This window comes from Octodon degus, unplaced genomic scaffold, assembly GCF_000260255.1.
Source record: "Octodon degus isolate 3935 unplaced genomic scaffold, OctDeg1.0 scaffold00220, whole genome shotgun sequence".
NCBI lineage: Eukaryota > Metazoa > Chordata > Mammalia > Rodentia > Octodontidae > Octodon > Octodon degus.
This window is the reverse complement of record NW_004524796.1, coordinates 1,610,726-1,630,882: the sequence shown is the minus strand read 5'-3', so window position 1 is coordinate 1,630,882 and position 20,157 is coordinate 1,610,726. Positions and strand designations below refer to the sequence as shown.

Sequence of the window (20,157 nt, the reverse complement as noted above, 5' to 3'; positions counted from 1 at the left end):
CCAAGCATGCTGATGCCTTGATCCTGGGCATCCAACTTTGAGCTTATATCTGTCTCTTATGTAAGCCATCCAGGCTGTGGTCCTTCATTCTCACAGCCCTAATAACCTAACAGAGTGGCATATGAAATTAATTTCAAGAACTCTGTGCTCACTGAAGGATGTGTGGGGGCGGGGAGGTGAGTGTGCCTGTCAGTGTGTGCGTGTGTGTGCACACGTGTGTATGCTGCATGCACAGATGTGACAGAAGCTGTAACTTATTTTCTGTGTATTGTACTTACTAGTACATCAAACTCTGGGGTAAGAGAAAGTTTTCAGCAAAAATTTCACTGAAGAGGGTTTTATACTTACCTCAAGTTAATTCTAAAATCAGTAGGGGTTTCTCATCCTCTAAACGTTGTCAATAGCGTACATGTTTTGCATTGTGATGTATTGAGATCATCTACATAATTCTGCTATGCTCTGTAATGATTTAGTGATTCTAGACATTTCTATTTGATATTTCATTTCTCTATGTGAAGGAGATACTAGGGCCTGTACAGAATGCTCTCTGTTGAGCTGCATGCTTTGTGTCATGCTCAGCTTTTATACTCTTTTTTAGGCATGATCAACTGTTGCCCTGACCTGGACCCACAATCCAAGTGTATTCGCCATTGTTACTGTCACTTTTTTCTTTGAAAGCAGGGTGGAAATAGCAAGAGATGGGGGAATGAGAGGGAATAAGTGGACAAACTAGTCCTTTCAGGCCTTGACCTGGTAGGAAGGCACTGACAGGGGCTTGTGTCTCACCCACTTGATGCTCCATGGGAAAATGATACAGTCCTCCATGAACGTTGTTTTCCCAAACTGTGAAATAGTTCACCTCTTCACTTTGCAGATTCCTTGCTGCCCTGAGGCTGTATATGGAGGGGATTAGGGCTTGCCTTTTGAGTAGAAAGAGAGTAGAAAAAGCATTTTTCCCCAGTCTTGAGATTTGCATACTCACGTAAGGCAGATATCTTTGTTTTGACTGCTTTCTGAGTGCAGTTGCTGAGAAGGAACCAGCTATGTGGTCAAAAGTGTCAGAAGCACAACACAAGCCTCACTGCTCCAAGCAAAGAAGGGGAGGGCATGGGCCAGTGGAAGGAGGTACCACATTGAACAAGACCACCTGGATTTGGTGCCCTTGGAGCTTGCAATGGCTGGAAACACTATGAAGTACACAGATGCGGACAGCGAGTGAGCAAGCAAGGGACAGACAGACACAGACACAGACAGAGAGAGGAACAGCTTTCAGTGCTGTCTTGGCAGTCTTCTCAGAAGGGTCAGCATTGAGCACATTAAGTTATGTCTGGAAGCAAAGGGGAGGAGGTTTTTTAATGCAGAAATAAGAAAGACCATGGTGTATTGGACCACACGTTGTCTAATGGGAAGTGACTCTAGTGGCCCTGTAAATGACCTTGTGTATGTAACACTGAACTTGACCAGTTGTTTAAAAGTTTAAGCCATGAGACAGACCACTATGAGGGGCTGATATTTATCAGAAGCTTTATTGATATTTTAATATTAAATTGGTAGGACTGGCTCTTGATTAGATCACAGCATACACTTCCTGTTTGTTGGTGTCAGGTTGCTGCCAAACAGTTTTCTGCGTGTTTCTTGAGCCTGTAGATGGTAAAAATTAAAAATTTTAAGTGCGAATAAGCTCAGGTAAGGAATGCACGTGCTGCTCAAGGCTATTTTGTGCGTGCTAAAGCAATTATCACCTTGAGAAATGTATTCTAGCTTCCTACTTTTTTTTTTTTTTTTCAGAACTGGGGGTTGAACTCAGGCCCTTGTGCTTGCCAGGGAAGCGCTTATTCCACTGAGCCATCTCCCCGGCCCTCTAGCTTCCTATTTTTGATGCCAGTTTTAATGATGATAATGATCAGAAATATGAGGATATCCTGGAATTATGGCTTGACATAGTCAGTGGCATTTTGGGTTTGGCCATACTGTGTAAACTAGTAGCAATCAGAAGGGTTGCCTGGAATGCTAGTGCTTAGAGCCAAGCCAGAGTTGGACTGCTTCAAGCTCTGTGTTGTTTTTGTTTGTTTGGTTGGTTTTTATGATAAATAAAGTGAACTTCAGAAACACCTGCACACATTGAAAATGATTTTGTAATTGTTGATTGTTTTCTTCTCGAGTAGAGTATTATAGTACTTTCTTTTTTATGGTATTTGTTACTGTGACAGTTCTTCATATTTTTAACCCAAAGCAGTTGGCTTTCCAAAAATACTGGAAACAAATTCATGATGTAATCATCCCCACCCACATCTAAAGTTGTGGTAGATCTCCATTTTCACTCTGTTATTTATAGTAATTTTTCTGTTCATATCATAGATTATCTAAGTAGATCCTTGAAAGGTAGAGTGGACTCTTTCCTCATGAGTTGTATAATTATTTTGCTTTCATTTTTCTTAATCCTTACTGCCAGAGTTCTAAAACGTATTAGCTATGTCTTTGGCTTATGCCTGACTCTGGATTAACAGGCAGTAGGCATCCTTACTCATATTTGTTTGGGACTGCTTATTTGTCTTTTATCACATATAGAAAAAATACCATATGTATATGTATGTATAGATAGATAGATAGATAGATAGATAGATAGATAGATAGATAGACAGACAGAGAAAGAAAGAGAGAGATCTAGGAATCTCTCTCTACTTTTTCCTATTATAGTATATAGCTTCTGCTTTTATTGTGTTTCTCAAGTTCTGATGTAGGCTGTGTGTGTTTATGCACATGGGCTTATAGAAGTACAGCTTTCAGAGCATGTGTTCCTCTTCCAGTGCCTTCTCTTTCTGAGATACTCTTGTTAATCCTAAAAACCAGTGAAAGTAAGTTTCACCACAGCTCATTAAAATGGATTGTTAATATATAACCTAAAAACATTTGGACTTTTTCTTGAGTGTGAAAAATTTTGGATGCACTGAAAATTAAGTTATAATTGCAGTTTTTTTATGTAGACTTGGTAATTGTGTCACTCATAATTCTTAATTATCTTACTCCATATTTCATATGACACAATATCCACACCCTTATCATCTACATCCTCTACAGAGAGTATAACTCACAGCACCAAAGTAATAAAAATATAAGCTCTAGAGTGTGAAGCAAAGCCGAAACAAGCCATTTTTACATATAACTTAAGTTTAGGTTCTGTGTAGTAGGATGATCCCTTACTTAACCTTTAATAAAATTGGATTCAAGGGTATTTATATATAAATAAAAAAGAAAGTTAATTTCACTTCACAGTTCCATATGAGCATGTACCTAGTAATGCATTACAGTGGCTTCAGTCTGAGTCGTATTGGCTGAAAACTGCTGTACTTGCTTAGCAATGTTTTTATGGGAGCAGGTATCAAAAAGATACGTTTTTTGCCACTTATTAGGATGATTATTATTAATGTTATGAGATCATAGTCAGAATGATTGCATCAGTCTGTATTTGTTTGGCCTCTTATCTCATATGACATCTATGAAAATATTCCCTTTATGAAAATATTCCCTCTTTTTACATGTTTTGGAAATTAAATTTTGATAACCTGTCTGCCCTCCAAACTCCAGAAGGGACTATGTGGTTGTACGTGCATCTAGATCACGGTCACACTTCTTCTCCAGGTAACGTCACTAATGCGTGTGTACATGGGTCATAGGTCCGAAGTTAAAAGATGGGCGAAAGATGTTTGCTGCAAAGATGGGAGTTCTGAGGCTGCTTCTGTCCCCTGAGCACAACCTTCTGCTGATGCTCTTATCACGGCATGGTGGGAGGTGGGAGACCGAGGGGCCCGGGAGGCCTGTTTTGTGGAAGCACCCTCGGAAGCCATTGCGCTCAGCCATGAACATTGTGAAATGTGAGTCATGCCTGTTTCTCTGAAATGCTATAGAAGTTTCCATTTTTAAAAATAAATATAGGTTAAAATATACTACCCCAACTCCTGAGCACACTAAGCTGCCCAGAGAACATTGTAGTCCTACTCTGCTGTTCGCCGTCTACTCCTGCACCCTGCACCCTGCACCCACCTTTTACAGCACCCTGCCCCCACCTTTCACAGCCTGCCCTGGACAGCTTCTCTTGCAACCTTTACCTGGAATGGAATTTGTTCTGCCTTTTTCTCCAATGAAAAATTTTCCAAGATAGCTTCAGTTCTCATTATTTCTGTAGTGACTTTCCTAAACAAATCTCCCCTGATGAAATTTGTTAAATATGTAATTGTATGAGATTTTATCCTTTTAAAAACTATATAAATGAGTTATCAGATTAAGTAAAACCATCTGTCTGCTGTGCGTTTGACTATTTGACAGGAGATGCCTGCTTATATTAATGCAGTCTGTTATGGACATACACTCGGTCCTATTAATGGAAGTGTTCCGTACTCCTCAAAGCAATCTTCAGATTTAATGCAATCCTTGTTAAAATCCCAATTACTTTTTTACAGAAATATAAATACTCATCCGGAAATAGGTGTGGAATCCCAATGGACCCTGTATGGTCAAAACAATCTTGAAAATGAACAAAGCAAGGGACACTTACTTCCTTGTTGAAAATCTGCTGCAAAATTACTCTGTCCAAAGCAGGAGCTGGGTACATAGCTTGACCATAGTGTGCTTATCTAGCCTTCCCAGGGCCTGAGATTCAACTCTCAGTGGTACAAATGAAAACAAATACTGCACATAAACAAACAGAAAAGTACAGGCATAAGGGAAGATGTTGAAAGCAATGGAATAGAATAGAGAGCCTAGAATAAGCCCTCCTATGCTTGGTAAAATGATGTTTGACCTGAACACCAAGTGGGTGAATCAACAGTGTTTAGCAGATGATGCTTGAACATTGGACGGCTTCCTGCGAAGGAAGAAGTTAACACTTACTGTTAGACCAAAATGGGCAAAAAACCAAAAAAAAAAAAAAAAAAAAAAAAAAAAAAGAGGTGTACAACTATAAAGCTCTTAGGAAAAAGAGTAGCATGGGGCATGGTTATAATTTCTTAGATAGGACACCAAAACCATAGGCAATAACAAAAAATAAACTGAGCTCTGTGGAAACTTTTAAAAATGTTACATCTCAGAAGGCAAAATCAGCCAATGAAGAGGAACCCTGAATAATGACAGGAAATATTTGTACATAGTATATGTGATAAAGGATTACTATTCAGAATATATAGAAAACCCCTAAAACTCAAGAACAAGAAATGATTGAGCAAAGGACTCGAATAGACATTTCTCCAAAGAAGATCAGCAGTTATGCACAGCAGTTCTACATTACTATTCATTAGACAAATGCAAATTAAAACTACAGAGATACCACCCTATAACCACGAGGAGAATGCAGCAACAACTACTACTACCAAAAACAAACAAAAAGATTAAAACCAACCTCCCACGAAGTGACAAGTATTGACAAGGGTCTGAAAGCAGAATCTTTGTCTACTGTTAGTGAATGGTTTAGCCTCTGTGGAGAAAAATATGACACTTCCTCAAAAAATTAAAAATAGAGGGCTGGGGAGACAGCTCAGCGATCTAAGCACCTGCCTGGCAAGCACAAGGACCCAGGTGTGATACCTGGTACCACATGCCATGCTACCGTGCTGGTCACTGAAACTGGGCGTGGTGGTGCAAACCTGTAATCCCAACATGGGGAGACTGAGACAGGAGGATCACTACAAGTCCAAGCTGCACAGTGAGACCCTGTATGAAATAACTAAATACATAATTTTTTTAAAAAATTAAAAATGAAATTAGCATGTGACCCAGCAACTTCATATCTGGGTATATACCTCAAGGAATTTTTAAAAAACAAGGTTTCTAAGAACTATTTGAACATGCTCATGTTTATAGCAGGATTATTCACAAAAACCTCGAATATAGAAGTGACCCAAGTGCTTGTCAATAGATAAATAAGCAAAATGTGATCTATGCACTCTAGGGCATTGTTCAGCCTTCCCAATGGAAAGACATTGTACCACATGCTGTAGTGTGGGTGAACCTTCAAGGCATCATGTGAGGTAAAGTATGCTGGTCCAAAAAGAACACTGAGATTCCATGTGTGTGAGAGGTACTTAGAATGGTAGAAATTACAAGGGCATTGTGGACTCAGGAGGATGACAGATTAGGAGATATTTTTTTTTAATTAATTTTATTGAGAAATAGCAATGAGAAAGTTTCAAAAAAGGTTAGGACAGTTACAATAATTAATACATTGCATATTGTTGTCTTTGTAATAGTTATAGTACAAGATGCAGACATGATACCGTATCTAAACACTATTAGTACAAGTCGTCTCATTGAACTAAGAGAAAGTAGCTGTATATCTATTCTAATTTGTATGTACAGATAAATATATATATATTTTTTCACTACTAAATGGTCCTTCATTTATATTCCCCTTTTTTGTTTAGTTTTGCCAGAGATGGGTATTCCATTGCCATTCAAATATTGTAGATGTGTGAATTCAACAAAATAATCCAATATAGTCCAGTAGTCCATAATAGTAGTGGATTATCCGTAGGGCTGGCAATGTCAGAAGTTGCTGACTTGAGCCTTTTACTGCTCAGCATATTAATATGGCTTTACTTTTTATACCTCATATTTATACTTTTCTGCTGGATGGTTAAGACCAAGACAAAGCAAGACCTGTATAACAAGAAATGTAACCTTTGTATCTGCCAAGGTCAGTCGAATCCCCTCAGGATTGACCCTGAAACCCTGTACAGCAGTTTTCACCCTAACTAACTGTATATGCTGATACCTGTGAACTAAGTAACTGCACTGAGGACAGCAATGTGTAACACTAGGGCCATGCTTGGAATGCCTGTCATTCTGGTCTTCCAAATGCATACTGCTTCTAATGTCATATCAATTACTGCTATAGTCTCTCTCAAGTAAATGTTTACTTAAAAACAAAAGGTGATAAAAGAAAACAAGGGAGAAGAAAAAAATGTCACTGGGCTGTCTTGCTACCATGTTGTATATGGTTAGATTTCTACATTTCTGTGTAACCGGGAGTGGTGATTCCCAGCCAAGATGGCAGCTGTGGGATGACTTGGCTCATTTGGTTCCTCTCCCCTGGGATTAGCTTCAATTTATGCAGGCAGTCCCTTGGCCAATGAGCTTGCATCCAGCAATGGGGCGCTACAGCCCGCAATGACGAAGACAGGCAGAATCTTTCGTCCTGCATCCTCAGCAAGGTCTCCACCGGCTTGTGCTCCAAGCTCCCCCAGGGGAATAACGTACCACCTTGGGTGAAGATGGAATTTAAGTAGTATTGGTTAACTCTAACACCACATCCATTCTTCAATCACATTGACTTAATCTGATCAGCCTATTAAAGCTATCCTAGCTCGATGCTGCAGCAGCAGGCCTGCCTCGCTCCCTGTGGCTGTGGCCAACAGAGCACCCAGCATGGCACCATGGTGACCAGCGCTCTCTCCAAAACACATTTGTGTTCTAGGAGTTATTAATGAGTATAGAATTTTAGTTTCACAAGATGAAAACTACATAAATGCATTGTTATAGTAGCAAAAAAATTATGAGTGTATTTAATGTCACCGGAATGTACTCTTAAAAAATTAAATGATAAATTTTATGTTACATGTATTTTAATGCAATAAAAATTGAGAGAAATTAGCAAAAGAGTGAAAGCAGTGGATATTATTTTTACAAACAGCCAATAAAGTGGGATAAAATTGACAACTAAAAAAAAGGAAAGAATCAGTCTGATACATTATGCTACCATTCTTTAAGATGAGATCATAATAATTCTTTTCATGTAAGATTGCATGACTTCTTGGAATAATGTACACAGAGCTCTTGAAGCAAAACCTGGTACATAGAACATGCTCAACAAGTAATAGCTACTACCCAAGTAAGTACAATGAGGCTGATTATAGGAATGCGCATTCACTGTAGGTGAAAATTTCTGACTTCCTTACCTGTACTTGTAATGGCACCCCAAAGTTTGGATTTCTTTTTCAGAACTATTAGTACATTAAAAGCATGTGCTTTACTTAAAATTCTAGTCTTTTTTTTTTTACCATTAAGAAAGGCCAGTGATTTTTTAAAAATGTAGTCCCTTAGAAGAGAAATACTATACCTCCTAGGAAACTGTTAGGATTGCAAACTCTTGGCCTCACTTAGGACTTGTGAAATTCAAAAAATAAGGTAAGCCAAGACCGCCAGAAAATTCTAATGCACTTCAGGCTTGAGAATCCAGATTTCATACAGATAGGAAGTACAGGAAAGGATAACCTTCATGATTCCACCATCCCCAGAAAACCAGTGATGAAATTCTAAGTTTATTTTATTCTAGCCTTTCTCTTGTATCCGAGTCTGTTCTTCCTATACAACTCTGTGTATGGTTTTTAGAAAAATACTATCGTGCATTTTAGTTTTACCATCTACTCTTCAGTCTTCAGTATTATATCATGACCATTAACTAATGTCACTAAATTTCATTTGGAAACCTATTTAATCACATAACTATGTATGTATTATACCATACTGTAAGTGTCTCATAATTTATTAGCCACCATTTAGACAATTGAGATGTTTCCAGTTGTTCAGGAAGACTATAAACACCATTGAACTGAAAATGTATGGTCATAAATCACTTAGAATATGTATGATTGCTTCCTTGGCACAAATTTATTACTGGGATAGACTTCTGGGTTAAACAGTATGAGCCTTTTTTTAGCTCTTAATATAACTTACCAGTTTGCCTTTCAGAAAAGAGGTGCCAACCATAGGGCTCTAATCAGCATTGTAGGGAAAGTGCCCATTTCTCAAACCCCAGTTAGCTGAAGGAATTAAAGTTCCTTTGGATCTGTGCCAGTTTGGCAGGAGGATGTACACATATGTAAATTGTAAATGAGAAAGATACATAGCCCAGTCTTAGTAACATGATGTTTTCTAGTCATTGTGTTGCCATATGCTTGTATAGTCATAGAAAACAAGTTACTGGTTTGGAGCTTCTCTCAACGATGAAAATTATGGTTAGTATTTATTAAAGTTTATTGTTCCAGTGTGGCTCTTACCTTCATACACTCTACTTTTTTTTTTTTTTTTTTTTTTTTTTGAGAGCATATGGTCAATCTTACAAATGTATGCTGTGGAATTAAAATAACTGGGCAAAGTAGGTCCTGTACCTCCAGCATTAGAGCTTAGCTAAAGACCAGAAGGCTTTCTAGAAAGAGAAAAGCAAATCATTTCTGTCGCTAGTATTACAGAGCAATTACATAACACTGTTGTTAGTATTAAATCTTACTAGTGGGGGAACTGGTGAAGTGGTCTGAGATAGTGTTAATTCAGTGCTAACCTAACTAAAAAGTTGTCCCATTTTCCCAGTGGCAATCTCATACATGTTTACCTTGGCTGTGACATGGCTGTGTGCCATAGAAGCACAGTGGTAGAGCGCTTGCGTAAGAGATGCAAGGTCCTGGAATCAAGCAGAGCCCCTGAATGCTGCCATTTCTAGCTTCCCAAGAGATTGGAAAAGTGTCCTCTACATAGGCCCCTGAACTGGGGAATTTGAGGGGAAGGATCTTGAAGAGGAAGATAAGGAATGGCCAGTACTTGGGGAGCCCACAGGTGAGGGGGAGGGCAGCAGAGTACTGCTATCCCGAAGTTTTTCAGTTCCCTGGGAAACAAAATCAGTGTTCCCAAATTGTATATTAGCTTTACTCTTATTCATAGGCTTTTGCGTGTCTTAGGAACAGGACTCTTTCTTGAGAAGAGTGTAACCAGGCAAAGTTGACATTAAGTTTCAGAAGCCTATTAATTTATGGGAACATTTGTTTTAGGTAGATATTGTCCACATGTACAGTGTTTCCCTTTGTGGGTATAACTTAAAATAGTAATGAAAGTAATGCTTTATATTTTCTTAGTGTTTTCCAGTTGGGAGGACCATTTTTATACACTTTGGTCCCAACCCACAATCGTATCAATTGCTCTTGCTATCCATACTTAGCAACTGAGGTTCAGCAACCCACAGGATTCATACACACACATGCACACACACACGCGCGCACACACACACACACACACACACACACGGGGGACCAAGAGCCAGGACCATTGGATGTTTCACTGTGTGATGTGACATTGCATAATCAATGAAAAGAAAATCTGGTGACCAAAAATGAGATTGCCTTCTACATTTAGAAGAAGGATAGGGAAATCCTAAATGAATGTCAGATTTAATACATGAATTATTCATTAACAGCCCTATCAGCTTGTGAGGGAAACCCACAGTGGAAGCATGACTTGGGGTCGAGCACTGCTCCGTGGATGGTTAATCATATTTACAAGTGACAGAGAGCTCCTCCATCCCATTTCAGCCTGGACGACACATACCAAATGGCCAAGAGGAGGATGAGCTGGAAACAATGTCAAATGGAATTTTTTTCATTGCTAAAAGGACTTCTGGATCTATTTGCACCAGCACACACATAAATCAGATGCTCCTTTTCTTAGAGCAATTCGGCAAAGTGGTTTTGTTTTTGTTTTTAATTTTTTTTTCTATTCAAATTGCACTCTTCCCCTTTTACCACAATGGTAGTTTACTGTAGCACTCACTGTAAAGCCGCAGTGCCTTGCATGCATGAAGTAAAGGCCGCTTTTAGCAATGTTCTGCCAGAAAGATGGAGCAGACAGTTGCGGGGATGACAGTGTGGCCTTGCAGTCCTGCAGGATCCATTTGGGTGCTGGCAGGAGACACCTCAGCTTCCTTGGGTTGCACTGATGGTGTGCAGGAAGAGAAGCAATTCTTCTCAGTTGATTCAGGGTTTGATAGACCGTCATCAACAGTGTGGGCAGAAAGATGAACTACTAGCCCATCCATAACACCATTTCAAATAAGATGTGCTTCTTGTTGCCAGTTAGATAGCACTGTGTATTTTGAAATTGTATTTGATAAATTCCCTTTCACTGTAGTTTAATCTTGTAATCTTTAATTATTATTAAGACAGTGCATACTTTAAACAACTTGAAAGAGAACAATTAACATGCTAGATACCCTTTTTCTTTTTCACATAAATATTTGTATATATGCTGTGGGATTTTTATCCTAGTTTGTTCAAAAAAATGCATCAGAGAAAATATAGTATTTCCTGAATTTTATTTTATAGTGTAGAACTCCAACTCAGTACATACAAGTATTTTAATAACTGAGTAAAATTTCATAGTATGGCTGTTGTATATATTATTGTGTTTATCGCTTGGTAGTGAACATTCTGGTTGTTTCCATTGTTGAATTGTTGAAAATATTCACTGTGACAATAGAAGCATCATTTTATGGGCCTTATCATCATTTTCTACTTGGTAAAAAGCAAAAAAACTAGGAACCTTCCATAGCCTGCCATTATCTGTCACCATGCATGTCTATAATTAGTAGTGTAGCCATCATAATAAAGATTACAGAGATTTGTGTGTGGACCACCTCTATTTAGAGAGCAGCCCTAAACTCAGCTTTTATTCTATGTTGCAGTCATTTGTGGCTCGCTTCCTTGGGACTCACTGTGAGGAAAGGATATCTTTCAGCTGTCATGATGCTCCATCCATATCCCTTTGTGAGCAAATCAATTACCTGGATTTGGGCAAATCTGGTTTAGCAATGATAGACTACCCAATCAGCCATGGTTTTGTAAATTTACTTGCTAACCCATTGTCCCACGTTTTTATGACTAAGAATGCATTATTGAAAACATTCTCTGGGATATCATTTTGAAATTAGGAAAGGAAGAAATGATGCTTTGATGACGTGAAAAATTTGCCCTAGTTCCCCCCACCCCTCACCCCTGATTACTCATGCTGTGACAAATGGTGCTTCCAGCCACATTTTTTAGGATTTTGAGTACTCAGGAAGAATTTGCACAGTGTGATTACTGAAACAACCAATTTCCATAAGTGAAAACGAGCATGCTTATTAATGGGGCTGCAATTGCCTATTGTATTCAATCACATTTATAACTAGTAAAGGGAACAATTGTTTTGCATGATTTAATGTTGATACAATTACATTGTACCGCCAAGCCTGCTGTACTAGAGGCTAAGGAAAGAAGCATATGTGGTCCTTTTGCAGGTAATAAAATGGAAAATCCAATTTGCAATTGCAGAATAAGTCTCTGAGTGATATATGATCTTCATAGCAGCATCGGTCAGGGGGTCATGGCTAATCACAGCGCTGCCTGGCTTCCCCAGTGGCCTGCGCCTTCCAACTGAGGAAGAGCAGAGTGAATCTGTGTGTGGAGCCAGCCAGCGTGTCTGTAGATGCACCACTTTCGAGCTTATTAGATCCTCTTTGTCACAGTGCTTAATCCTGCTGCCTGATCCTTGTTAGAACACCACCAGAGCACTGCTCAGCCTTCTAATAAAGGGGATGGGTGAGGGGTGCGCTCTCGGTGCACTGAAGCGTGCGGCGTGAGTGTGATTGCTGGCTGACGGACAGCGGGGTGAGATGCTTCCTGCATGTTATTACTTAAAAGGGAACCTGCCCCAGACAGCTGACAGACGAGCCGTGCCAACTCAATGGGGACTTGTTGCTAGGCTGATATGAGATGGGTGTCATCTTTTCACACAGTATAATGGCCTAGCTTTCCTCTAATTATATTAGACCTCTTCTCAGACTGCTGCGTGTTGGATTGGTGTAGAGTGAGGTAAGAGAGGCCTGAGATGAATAGCTTGCTGGGAGGATTACAGCTCCACAAAAGCAAGGATTGTGTTATCCACCGGTGACATTAAGTTGAAAAACAAAATAAACACATCCTATGGCACCAGGTTGTAGCTCTCAACAGGCATTGCCTGGTTATTAACGGCTCATGTGTGATGTGATTGCCGTTCTGGTCACAGGCAATTGTTTCTTCCTGTGAGGTTTGCCGTGGACACTGAACACCTTTTTATGGTGTTTGGTTAAAAAGTGGAAACAGCGTCCAACAAGAAGCTGTTGCTTTTAATTCCCCCCCTGTGAACCTGAGTCATTCTTCCTTTTAGGCTTCCCAGTTCTTGCAACCTTATGAAGCACCTGTGAATTTGATTTAGCAGCAAGTTTGAGACTAAAATAAGCAAATGGGAATGGGCTGGCTTAACCCAGAGCCACATCTCCTTCCCAAGCCCTGGCCAGAGGTGCAAATGGTTTCCAAGCAATGTAAATGAAGATGCTCATGAATAGTCCACAGTCCTTTCTGTTTTCTTGACTTTCAGACATCAGTGTAAGACTCTTTTTCCCTGAAGGGAGCGTGTCTAGTTTGCATCCAGCATCTCCTCCAGTTAGCAGAAGTCATTAGCAATCCCCTGTGGCTCTTTGTCTCCTCTGACAGCACTAATAGAGACGTCACTTGGGACTGACAGATCTCCAGCGGGTGAGAAGCTACAGAGAGAAGGGCACAGCTGACCTTTCTTGGCATTATTCCTCTAGGTCTGTCTTCCATGTGTGGCAGTCAGGCAGCACAGAACTTAATGCATTATTTTTGGAAGATTAGCATTAAAAAGCCTGCAGCCTTAGTAAGAAGCTGTTAAGAAATTAGCAAGAGGCTGTTTGCATGCCAGACAAGGTTCATAGGTTGGTGGTGGCAGGGTGTGGGCCTCTGTGATGCTTAGCTCACAGTTTACCTTACTTCTGGATTATTGAGGCCAGCCTGGGAGCAAATCAGAGAAAGAAACACATCTCTTTCTTTTACTGTCCTGTGTAAGTCATCCCAGGTCCAAATTGGAATAGCTCAAGTTTATCCATAGAATCTTTGCCTGGTCCTTTCTCTGGCCTGTGTTGCGCTCATACTGATGAGCGCCCTGAGAATACGCTGTGGTCAGAAGTGCTGTGTGCCTCCAGCATAGCTGCCTTCTCTCTTCTTCCTGTTCTTCTCCCCCGTGTAAAGAACAAAGTCCTGTTGTGGTGACCTCCATGTGAACCACATGTCAACAGGAGAGTGGCGCAGTTGCATGGACTCATGGTAACCTGTGAATGATGGAAAGCCCTGGGTGCTTGTTCAATAGAATAGAGTTCTTCTACTGACTGGAAATTCAGATTATGTCTCAGTAGGATAAAGCAGTTTTGGGGGGTGAGAAGGGAACAGATTGAGGGCAGAATTGCCAATAGGGAGGGATACCTTTCATTTAGGAATTAGTTCACATCCTAATTGCATAAATTTATAATGCTTATCACAGTTTTGTTTTCTTCCTCATGCACTTTAAATACACGGATCTTTCCAAGGGTCTCCATCATTTGTTTCCTGGTTACTTCTGGGCTGAGTCCATGGGGAGGGCTCAAAGTCAGGAAGATAGCAGTAAGTCAGCACAAGTTGTTTCTTTGGTGACTGTGTGAAGATCGTTCACCTGGAGCTCCATCGTCCTCTCTTTGGTAGTGAATTGCTGTGCTGCGGGTACTGTTGCCTGGAATGCACACCTGCCCCTCAATGGCCACCGTCCCAGGAACAGCCTCCAGTACATACAGATCTGTCTGTAATGGGTTCTTTCTGGAAATCCCTATTGCCCTCTGCTTTAGAAAAGGAGAATTTGAATAAAAAGAAATTAGGAAGGAAGGATATGAAGAGATGACATAGAAGTATCATAAACTAGATTCTAAAAGAAAATGGGGACAATGAAGAAATGTAGACAAGCAATCAGTGGGGAAGCTAAAACCCTTTCCTAAGTAAAAGTAGAAACAGAAACAAAAGGCTGGGTGGCAGCTCTTTACCAACAAGGTGTCCTCAGGACAAGGTGCTCAACTGCACAAAATATCTGTGACCCTTCGATTTGCATTAACCTTAGAAGGCTTTCCAACGGCTGGAAAACCAAGCTCATTAATTTCCCAAGAGACTTAATGTCTGCCTGATCATATTCAACCACTAAGATGAGGACAGTGGCATTATTGACAATGTTGGAGAAGAATGTATCTCTTTATTTTTTCACTTGACACCAGCAGGTTCTTAGTTTCCTTGTAAAGATCATGGTGAAATATTTTCTCTTAATATTTCATAACATTTCCTTCCTTAGAAGCATTTTGTGAATTTGTAATCACTTTTCTTTCTCCATTTTCCTGAACAGTTGCAAGTCCATGTAATAAAACCATAAACGATTCAGTGTATCTATTTGTTTGCAAAAGAAATATTGCATCATTTTCCTAGTAAAAATTTCATTTATCCTTTCATTCCCAAAGCACAGATCAGCTAAGAAATGATTTGTGTCTGGGCCTACTTGCATCCCAGAATATGTTTTCATTATCCTGACTTATCAATTAGGACAACAGTAGATAACAGAGCATAAGAATAGGACAAATGCTACTTTGGTTGTGTCTTGGGAAGAGTGTTTGCTGAATGTCTGTGTTCCAGGGCCCTGGGCTGTGAACAGGAAGTCTGAAAATGTACATGCTCAGTAGGAATTTTAGAGGAAGGGCTTCTGTCCATTTGCTGTTGGGAAAAGCTACATAAATCTCAACTACTTAATTCCTGTCTCAATTGCTTAATTACTGTCCCTGCCTCTCTCTTTCATAGGTAAGCAGGTAACACAAAGTTCTTCCACACATTTTTCCCATTTTTGAACATACCAAAAGGGAAAAAAATTAGACTGATATCCAGAGCCTCATTCCCTGCCTGTTCTTTTTTTTTTTTTTTTTTTTTTTTACAGAATCTCACTAAGATAGGTTGTCCGTGCTAAGCTCAAACTTGACATCTTCCTGCTTCAGCTTCCTGGAGTGCTGGCATAAAGGTGTGTGCCACCACCTGGCAAGTTCATCTTTACCAGTCTAGACTGACATGTAATTTAACATGATTGTTTTACCGGTAGAAAGCAGTGGTGGTTTCTAGTCGTGTTTGAATCCACATGGCAGCGTTTTCTAATCTTAAACATATTAGTGGATTCCCTTAAATTTCCATTTCTTCACCTAAAAAGTGATGTTGAAAATTAATTTGGAGGATTGCCAGGGAAATACATGAGGAAATGGTTCTAAAAAGGAATTTATAAACTGATTAGAGCTGTACATGTGTTAGTCTCCATCATTAGCATGTTAATGAGTATCCTTTAATGCTGATTCTGAAATGTGCTTCTGACTGTTGTGTCTAGTAAAACAATAATCATTTGTGCTACATGGGTAGCATTCCTCTCTTCATGCACATGCTCCTTGCTTGAGGAGGTGGTACTGATCAGATTGGGCTTAGATCTACGAAGACAAGTGAATATTCACTTAATCTTCTCAACATAGAATTTCGGGGGGCTTCAACACTTCTGTTTCCTTCCGTCTCAGAAAAGTCTTTTTTAGATTCTGTGATAAATACCTAGAAAGACAGGGCATATGTTACACTGGCAAGAGCTTCTAGGTCTGCATCCTTCCTTTCCCCCTTCCCTGCATTTCCTCTGCCATCCTCCCTTCTTATTTCTTCTTCCATTTGGTCTTAATTTATTATCACTGACATTACTTATATACCTACCAGTGATGTCCTGGGGTAAGAGATTTCTTTGAAAATGCAGTCAGTGACCACAAGGTCCCAGGGTAGCAGCGGCAGTGCTGTGGCCACTACCCAGGAGTTTTTAGAGCTGATCTGTGTTGGTTGAGATGACTTCACATTTTTCTTTTCCCTCTTTATCCTTTCAGGAAACTTGGATTTAACTGGTCAGAAGCAAGTATTCAAAGCGGAGAACAATCCCTGGGTTACCCCTATTGCTGACCAGTTCCAGCTTGGCGTGTCCCATGTTTTTGAATATATCCGTTCTGAAACCTACAAATAGTAAGTAGACTTATGTTTTCCTGAATTATCTGTGGTTTTTTTTTTCTAGTATTTATAATTATGTCATTTAAAGAATTATCAGGTTACATTGTCCTATTGCTGGCCATTAAAACATAGCATTTTGAAATGTTTCATTAAAAACTACATGTGGGAATTGCCTCTGTAGATTACTTTTACTTGACATTTTCAAGGGCATTTTCACCAATTTTGTTTAAAGAATTTTTATGGTACTAAATTAGTTGAATATTCATGGCTTCAAGGAAATTCACCAGACACTTTAAGATTAGAACATACTTTATTCTTCTGTGAATGCAAGAATTATAAGTGTTATGAACAACATTTTAAGCAGTTTATTTATAAAATCAGAATACTAGAAGAGCAAGATTCTATTATGTAGAAGGTTTTACTCTAGTGACATGATTATCACTAAGGGGAAGAGAAAAGGACACAAGAAGCGATAGAGAAATCAGCCTAAAATTGTGGCTCCACAATATCTAAAATCCTGACTTCAGGTTAAGAGGGATTATGGGAGCCATACCTAAAGCTAACCATGCCCATCTCTTCCTCCTGTGTAGGGCTTCAAAGGGACTGTGTTGCCTCCCACCTACTCCTATCATTGTTTCCTCATTTTATCCCAGCTCTGCACCCCTACAGCAGCCATCTATCTCAATGTTTAACTGATCACTAAGACTGAAATCTAGGCTAGTTTTGAAATCTATAAAAGTGATTTGAAAGATAAATCCATAATCAGATTTAATCTGTTTCTGTATTTGGTATCAGCTTTTGAGAATTTAACATCCCAGCTATTAGTGAGGAGCTAAAGGATTGTTGACAATTACATTCAGTTGAGGATCTCTGTGCCCCCTCCCTCCATCGCTCTGTGTCTGTCTCCATCTCTTTTTGACTCTTAGTCTCTGTCTCTGTTTTTGTCTCTGAATATTAAAAAATGCCCACCACTCAGTGTGTTCCTAACTGGATCTATGCTGGGCTGGGAGGTTGGATCCAGTGACAAGACAGAACTTCTGCGTATGAGTAGCCATCTCTGCTGAGCACCATGGGAAATAATGACATTAAAATTAAGTACGGTAAAATTCCTCAAATTATAGCATGTCTTCATGGATGAAAGCAGCATAAAGCATGCTTTAAATGTTTTAGATGGTATTCTGACATTTAAAATATAATTATTAATAAGAAGAGTAAAATGGGCTAAATATGCAAAAAGTCGCATGAGCCACATGCATGTGTGCAGTTATTATAAATTCAATCTTTGTTTTAAACAGAAATACTGTCCAACTTTAGAGTTCATTTGGTTAGATAATATAGAAATAACATAATTGCAGGTTAACAAAGTATTGCTCATTTTGTTTTTCTTAATTATTGCCATTATGAGTTTTAGATAGGGTTCTGATTTTTTGCTGCTAGCTATGAAGCTATGTAGAGCTTGGTCTATAGACTGTATTTAAGAGCTTTCTGTATATGCCAGTATATAGAAAATACTCCAGTAAGTACCTATTAATCCAGAACTGGAGGAAATACTCTTAACTATTTTGGTACATTGTCCCGAACCAGCGGGTCAGTCAACGAAGGTCACCTGGGGGAGGAGCGGGGAATTGAAGAGGGGACAAAGGACAGGAGACGCAAGAAATGGAGACAAGACAGGATTCTGATCAAGTCTCGTTTATTCAGGGGAGGGGCTGGGTACATATAGGGAGTGTAGGAATTTAGAAGTTTCAGCTCTAGGGGTCAGCAGGTATCTAGGCAACAGGGGAAGGTGCAACCCCTGAGGCATAGCACGTGATTCATGGGGAATGGGCAAGGTGAGAAGGACCATAAACTTAACTCAGCAGGGGAATAGAAACTTAAGAAAATGGCTGACACTATTATAAAATGGATACCAGTTAATGGTCTCCTACAGTACATTTAGGCATTCATAATAATACTCATCCTAGGGAATTTGTACATGTACATGACATATCTCGCTGTTTTCTTTCTGCTTCCCTTCTTTCAAACCCTCTTCTGCTTATTTACTAAAGCTTTGTTTCCATTTTTTTCAATTCGCTTTTTTTTCTTTTCTTTCCTTGCTTCTCCTTCCCTTGTTCCCCTTCTGGTCTTAGCATTTTGGTTTCATTTCCCAGTAACTATTGTCCTTATGACCCTTTTGGTTTCTCACACCAGATATTTAAACATATGTATCTGATTTATTTCACTGGGATATGGTTCTCAAGGTGTATCCTTTAGTGAGAAATGTCTCAGCTTTCCTTATGGCAGAATAGTACTCCGTTGTATAAAAAAACAAAGAATGGATGAATGAATGAATAAAGGGAGGAAGGTAGGGAGGGAGGGAAAATCTTTATCCATTCACTGACTGATGGGTATTTGGGCTCGTTCCAAGGTTGAGCTATTACAAGCTATGCAGCTATCAGCATGGGTGCGCATATGTTGCTGTGCTACTATGCTTATGTCATTTTGGGGGGAAGATACCAAGAAGGAGAATAGGTAGGTCCAATGGAACCTCTATTGTTGGCTTTCTTAGGATTCTCCACAGTGATTTTCACAATGATTGTACCAGTCTATACTCCCACCAACAGTGGAGAAGAGTGTCCTTTTCCCCACAACATCACTAGCATTTGCCGTTGTCTGATTTCTTGGTGATAGCTATTTTTTCTGGGGTGAGGTGGAGTCTCAACATTATCTGAATTTGCATCTCTCCAATGACCAATGAAAGTGAACATTTTTTCACATATTTGTTTCTGTTTCCATTGGTTCAGCAGAGAGGTATGTATTATCTCAGATGTACATTTTTTGATTGAATATTTAAATTTGTGAGTTTTTTTGAATTCTTCATGTATTCTAGATATTAATCTGTAATCTAAGAAATATCTGGCAATTTTTCCCCATTCTGTGGATTTTCTCTTCATTCTGTTGGTAGTTTGCTTTGTTACAGAAAAGAATTTCAATATGATGAGATCCCAGGTGCTGATTCTTTCCAATATTTTCCCTGAAGTCTGGGCTTTGTTCATAAAGTTGGCTTATACCAGTGTCTTCAAGGGTTCTACCTATTCTATCTTCTACCAAATGTAGTGTTTCTGTATGATATTTAGATCTTTGATCCATTTAGATTCTAGTTTAGTGCATGGTGAAGGATAATAGTTCTAGTTCTAATCTTTAGCAAGTCAAAAAGAGAGTTCTCCCAGCACCATTTCTTAAAGAGGCTATCTTTCTTCCAGTGAAGATGTTTGGCTTCTCTGTCAAAGAAAAGGTACCTGAGTATTGCTAGGAGTAATTTGTGGATCTTCTAATCAGTTCCATTGATCCTTGGTTTTTGTTTCTTTGTTTGTTTGTTTTTGGTTTTTGCCCATTAACATGTTGTTTTTGTCACAGTAGCTTTGTACTATAATTTCCAGTCTGGGACTGTGATGTCTTTTTTTTTTTT

At 39.3% G+C, this 20,157-nt stretch overlaps 1 protein-coding gene across 2 annotated transcripts in view; it reads left to right on the top strand.

The window, feature by feature from the left end:
• Positions 1–20,157, top strand: part of Rsu1 (Ras suppressor protein 1) — a 202,856-nt gene that overhangs the window by 92,629 nt on the left and 90,070 nt on the right. For both annotated transcript variants that reach the window (XM_004645188.3, XM_023705443.1), the window contains exon 8: positions 16,592–16,724. In XM_004645188.3, coding sequence (XP_004645245.1) covers positions 16,592–16,724 — 133 coding nt within the window. The remainder of the gene's footprint in view (positions 1–16,591; positions 16,725–20,157) is intronic.